Source organism: Bison bison, unplaced genomic scaffold, assembly GCF_000754665.1.
Source record: "Bison bison bison isolate TAMUID 2011002044 unplaced genomic scaffold, Bison_UMD1.0 scf7180017864461, whole genome shotgun sequence".
NCBI lineage: Eukaryota > Metazoa > Chordata > Mammalia > Artiodactyla > Bovidae > Bison > Bison bison.
In genome coordinates this window covers 15,887,835-15,893,393 of record NW_011495023.1, presented here as the reverse complement: position 1 = coordinate 15,893,393, position 5,559 = coordinate 15,887,835, and the positions used below count along the sequence as shown (strand labels likewise).

Below are 5,559 nucleotides of genomic sequence, written 5' to 3'. Positions count from 1 at the left end.
AAGTCAGTTCAATTAACTGCTGGGCACGCATTCCCAAACAGAAGCAGTTCCCATTCCAAGGCTTACATTTCTGCTGTGATATAGGAGGAAAGACTCTCTGGTAAGAGAACAGGGAAAAGCAGGTGAATCAGAGAACTGAATAAAATGGAAAAGATTTGAAACAACTGCCATGAAGAGTTAGGACAGGGTCTGGCTAGAGAAATCTAACAGGATTTCCAAACAGTCCATGAGAGATCAGGAGGCATGACCTACACAGTGAATTTAAGATGAGCACAATGAAAAGAACAGAGGGCTTCTAGTGTGCCCACACACAAAGCGTAAGTTCAAGTGTGAAACAGTGGTGATGGCCAGATGGAGAAGATAACACATGCCTTTCCCAAGTGCAACTGGTACAATAAGGAGTCATGTACAGAAAAGTTCCAGAACACGCTGTATATTCTACATCAAAGTATCACAAAAGGACTGAAGAAAAGACTAAGGCGAATGATGATAAGCTGGCAGCACTCTTCATGCAACTGCCTTGGCCTCAAGCATCACAAGATTTTCTAGAGAACCTTCCCTTTTTCCTATCTCCATTCAAAACGTCATGAGAAAAATTAAAGCCTATAAAAGAAAAAGAACATACTAGTTTCATTACAATCAGACCACACTGCAGAGCAGCCTCACAATTACTCACTGACTTAATTTGATGAGATCTTACAACAGAGCTTTAGGCCCAAAACTTATCAAATTCACTTAATATTAAACTTTTCTAAATACATTCAGGTTTCAATTTCATGCATGCTTTTAAAATTACTTCACTTTACTTGACAAACTGGCACAAACTAATCTCAAACAACACACAAGAGGGCGGGGCACGGGGGGGAATCAAACCATAGATACAAAATTTTTTCCAAGACACTTAAGACACAAAAGTGCTTGAACAGATAAAAGTGTGTAAGCTCGCTCTCTCTCTATATATGTATATATATTTTTGTATTTTTAAAATATTCCAAATTAATAAACAAGTTTCAAACAACAAGAGTTTGTATTCCTATGACATTTTCCCTTACTTTCATTATTACTTGAAGACTTAGTAAAAACCAGTCAGAGTAAGTGCAGTCAGAAAACAAAAATTTTCTAGTAAAAGAAAAGTGTCCAAACTTGGGGCAGTTCTAGTCCTACAGAGGAACAGGAATACTTAGGGAAACCTTAAAGTGAACCTCCATCAGCCAAAAAGTTATTTCACATGTTCTCTCTCTCTCTCTCTGGATAAACCTACGTACTCTGAAAATAAAGTAAAATTTAAAAATAAAGTAAAAAAAAATACTTTGAAATAAAAAAAAATAAAGTACTCTGAAAATAAAGTTTAAAAAAAAAGCCTATGTACTCTGAACATAAAGCAAAACAATTCTTAAGTCTTACAAAGATTTTAATTAAAATAACACCTATAATAAAGAATTTGTAAAAAACAAGGTCGCACTGTATAGCACTGGGAGCTATATTCAATATCCTGTAGTAAACAAAATGGGAAAAATATGAAAAAAAATATATATGTATACATGAATTACTCGGCTGTACAGCAGAAATTAACACCACCATACTTTGATAAAGTAAATTTGTAAAGATAATAACACCTATAATCAAATGGTTCTGTAGGTGGCACAAGTGTTCCATCACCACCCGTCAGTCGGTCTTACCCTTATCTGCTCAGTGGAGCTGCTGCTCAGCTCATCGCCAGACTCCGAATCCTGCTGGATCCGTTCTGAGCCTTCTCCCGCTGAATCACAAGACTGTTCCTGGGGGAAGCCAGGTTTCTCTACCTCCAAGAACTCCGGACCGGGAAAGTGACCAAATAAGCGTGTCCTATTCTGGCCAGGAACTTTGGGAGAATGTGAGTCACTGTTGAGTTTTCCATTATTGTGGGTCAGGTCCAGGCTGAGGTTGATGGTCTGACCTGGAATGTAAGTGGGCCCAAAATTCTGATTGGCATCACGAACAAGACCTGTTCCTTGAACAGAAGACGAGGATGTCTTCCCAAAGCTTGACAGCTCGGGCAACCTGTTCACATTCTCCGAAGACCTCTGGAGGTGGAGACTCTGCGCCGTCTTCACAGAGTGGTTCGGCAGCCCCACGGCCGGCTTCACCGGCGGCATCAGGGCTCGGCGGCCCACCTCTTTCACGTACTGGGCCGGCACGTAGAACGCTTTGGAACTCTCGTCTGGCTTGACCTGCCACCAGTCGTCATTGGTCTTCTTCACCAGGAGGTACCGCTCCCCTTGCTTTATCACAATCTTCCTGTCCTTCGCTTCGTACTCGTAATCATACTCCACCTCGATGTACACTGGCCCTGGAAGAGCCTTCCCGCCTCTGTCAGCCATCTTCACTCAGCAATATTCACCTCTCAGAAAGGACGCTTGGCCACATTGTGGCTTTGTGGATCACTGCAGCTGTTTTTATTTAACTGGGGAAGAGAATACAGAAAAAAGTTAACCTGGTCTGGAATTTTAATATTCATTCACAAGCATCACATGATAAAGAACAATATCTTCAAATCTCAAATCTAGAAACTAAACCTGTGCCTAATACTGTATTTACCACCCTGAAGTAAAAATGCTCTCATTCTAAAGGAAATCTACATATTTCAATCATTTATGACCAAAGCCAAACCAATGACTGAAATGGCAAATACGCTAACCAGTCAGACATACGACTATCAAAAATAAGAGGTGAGAGGAACTCTCCTTCTCTTCCTGACTGCTCACACCTCCTTCTCTCTCTCAGAAAGGCTCACTAACAATGATACATGTTAGGCACTGACCAAGGGCCAGGCATTAAGCCAGGTTCACTGTGTGTCTCACCTAAAACCCTCTTTGAAGCTGAAGCTACAATTTCAATGATCCTCAATGCCATTCAATGAATTCTCGAAAATTCTCTATTTTCTAAAATGATCAAGGGTATGACTGAGCTTTTAAAAAAAAAGTGATCCAAATATGTAAGTTTAATTTCCTAGTACTAATGGGAAAAAAACACCAGTTATTTTTAGGCAAAATACACAGAGAAAATAAACTGCTAATTTACTTTTGTTTCCTCTTACAACCCCCCTAGGAGGACCACAATCCTCATTAAGCTGAATTCCACAAACTCCAACAAATATCCAATCTTTTTAGTTGTAAATGTCAAAAATAAATTATATACACACCACTCAAAATCTACTAGAAACAGACCTAACCTGGCTTAAGAAATCTAGGATTCACTTTTATTTCTATACCAATTTCAAATATTTTAGTACCTTGTAAAACACAGCATTTAGGCTTCAAAATGATCACAGGAGCTCGATTTTGCTCAATTCAAGTCAGGCCCCAACCACTGTGGGATGAAGGCGGTTTCCCAAGAAGGTACGTCTAAGTCCTAACACAGGATCTGTGAATGTGACTATACTTGGACAAAGGGTCTTGGCAGATACAGTCAATCTCAGATGAGTTGTGCTGATTAGGGTGGGCCCAAAATCCAATGGGCTTCCCCAGTTGCTCAGATGGTAAAGCGATTGCCTGCAACGCAGGAGACCCGGGTTCAATCCCTGGGTTGGGAAGATCCCCTGGAGAAAGAAATGGCAACCCGCTCCAGTACTATTGCCTGGAAAATTCCATGGACGGAGGACCCTGGTAGGCTATGGTCCATGGGGTCACAAAGAGTTGCACACAACTGAGTGACTTCACTTTCTCTATTTTTTCTAAAATCCAATGTGTTTCTAAGGAGGGAAGAGGGGAGATAAGGAGAGGAGACACACAAAGGAAGATGACCACGTGTAGATAGAGGCAGAACTTGGGGATGAAGCAGCTACAAGTTAAGGAACACCAAGGACTGCCAGCAGGCGCCAGAGGCTGGTACAGGCGAGGAAGCGTTCTCCCTGGAGTACTTAGTCCTCCGGCTCCAAAACAAGTAGACACATTTCCGGTTTTTTTGGTGGTGTTTTTGACCGCGCCACACAGCATGCAGGATCTCAGTTCCTCGACCAGGGATTGAACCCACACACCCTGCAGTGGGAGCACAGAGCCCTCACCACTGGACCCCTAGGAAATGACCCAAGTTTCTGTAGTTTAAGTCCACAGTTTGCAGCACTTTGTTTGATACAGCAGCCCCAGGAAAACACACTCAGCCCAATACTCGAGAATTCTCAGGCAAACCTGAGTAACTCTTGACTACACCAGAAATGTTTACACAAGGTCCCACAACGGCCTACCAATTTTCCTCAGCACCCAAGTACTGGGCACGGCATTATTGACGCCGTATGTGCCATAACCACCACACCCTGAGGACAACATCCTCCAAAACAGATAAAGCCCAGGTGATAACTAGTCACACAATTTCTGCAACTCAAATTTACTTTGTAGAAACAAATTACTTGGATAATGAATTTAATAGAGTAATGCTGTTTCAAAAAATAGTAAAAATAAGAAACGTACCTTAGAAGAACTAAACATCCAGCATTACATTTAAACCTATAAAAAAAAATAAATTTCATTAATTTTAACCAGGATTGCTGAAAGAAGACTAAGGAAGGCGATGTTACTGGCAGTGCATGACTGTTTTTACAACAGCTATAAGGAACACCAACAATTCTGCACATCAGGGCTGTGTCCAGCAACACCCTCCAAACACATAAAAACACAAAGTATACTTCACCACTGCCCCTCCTACTTCATTTCCACTTTGCTTCAACTTCATTTCCACCTTTGTTATCCTGACAGAAATGACTTTTTAAAATTTAACATGTTTCTCATGTTAAAAGTTGTTAACATGAGAAACAACTTTCATAAAAATTGAATAAATCCGGGATGTGAGACATTCTATGAGAAACACACCTGAATGCTTTAAACAGTTTCATGAAATGAGGGAGTCTTCTAGATTAAAGACAACTAGGACACAACCGCCAGATCCACTGGGGTGTTCCAACAGGCACCCAAAACTTCACCACATCCAGAATCTACCCCGCCAGAAACTACCTTGCCAAATCCACCCAGTCCTTCCTGACACGGTAAATAGAAATTCTAAGCTTCCAATCATTCCGCCTTTACTTTCAAGCATTACCAGAACATTAGTCACCAGGAGCGTTAATCCTTTTACCTACAGAAAAGGTTTTCACTACAGCTTTTCAAAATTCCACACTGAAATACTTACCCTCAGGCAATTTGTTACTTTCCAGGAAGTAACAATTTAAGAAACACCTTTGAAGATAATGAACAAATAAGGGAATCCACAGAAGGCTAGGGGCGCCCAGATGAACCAGAGCTGGTCAGACACTGATCCGCAGGAAAGGAGCAAAGGAAGCAAAAAAAATAAGGAGTAAACTGCAAGGGGAGGGGCGAGGGGCAGTGAGAGGCGGCCCTGCCACCACAGCTGCCCCACTGACAGCACACAGATAAGGAGAAGGAGGAGGAGGAGTCAGGGAGAACATAAGGCAGTTTCACTACACTCAGCATGGGACGCCCAGACTCAAGCTTTCATTACTGTAAAGGAAATGAGAACTGCAGGGTGGAGGAAGATGGAGAAGCAGTTCAAAGACCGCAGACAGAACAG

General features: G+C 41.7%; 1 protein-coding gene across 7 annotated transcripts in view; it reads right to left on the bottom strand.

Annotated features, from left to right (window-relative positions):
* The window catches only part of ARHGAP12 (Rho GTPase activating protein 12), a 117,675-nt gene that overhangs the window by 96,090 nt on the left and 16,026 nt on the right, over positions 1-5,559 (bottom strand). For 6 of the 7 annotated variants that reach the window (XM_010860003.1, XM_010860006.1, XM_010860007.1 and 3 more), the window contains exons 2-3: positions 4,446-4,481; positions 1,680-2,443 (exon numbers count right to left, since the gene is read on the bottom strand). In XM_010860003.1, the coding sequence (XP_010858305.1) occupies positions 1,680-2,360 (681 nt within the window). In that variant the 5' untranslated portion in view covers positions 2,361-2,443; positions 4,446-4,481. Of the gene's footprint in view, positions 1-1,679; positions 2,444-4,445; positions 4,482-5,160; positions 5,298-5,559 lie in introns of those variants that run through there. The other variant, XM_010860004.1, reaches the window with a different exon arrangement.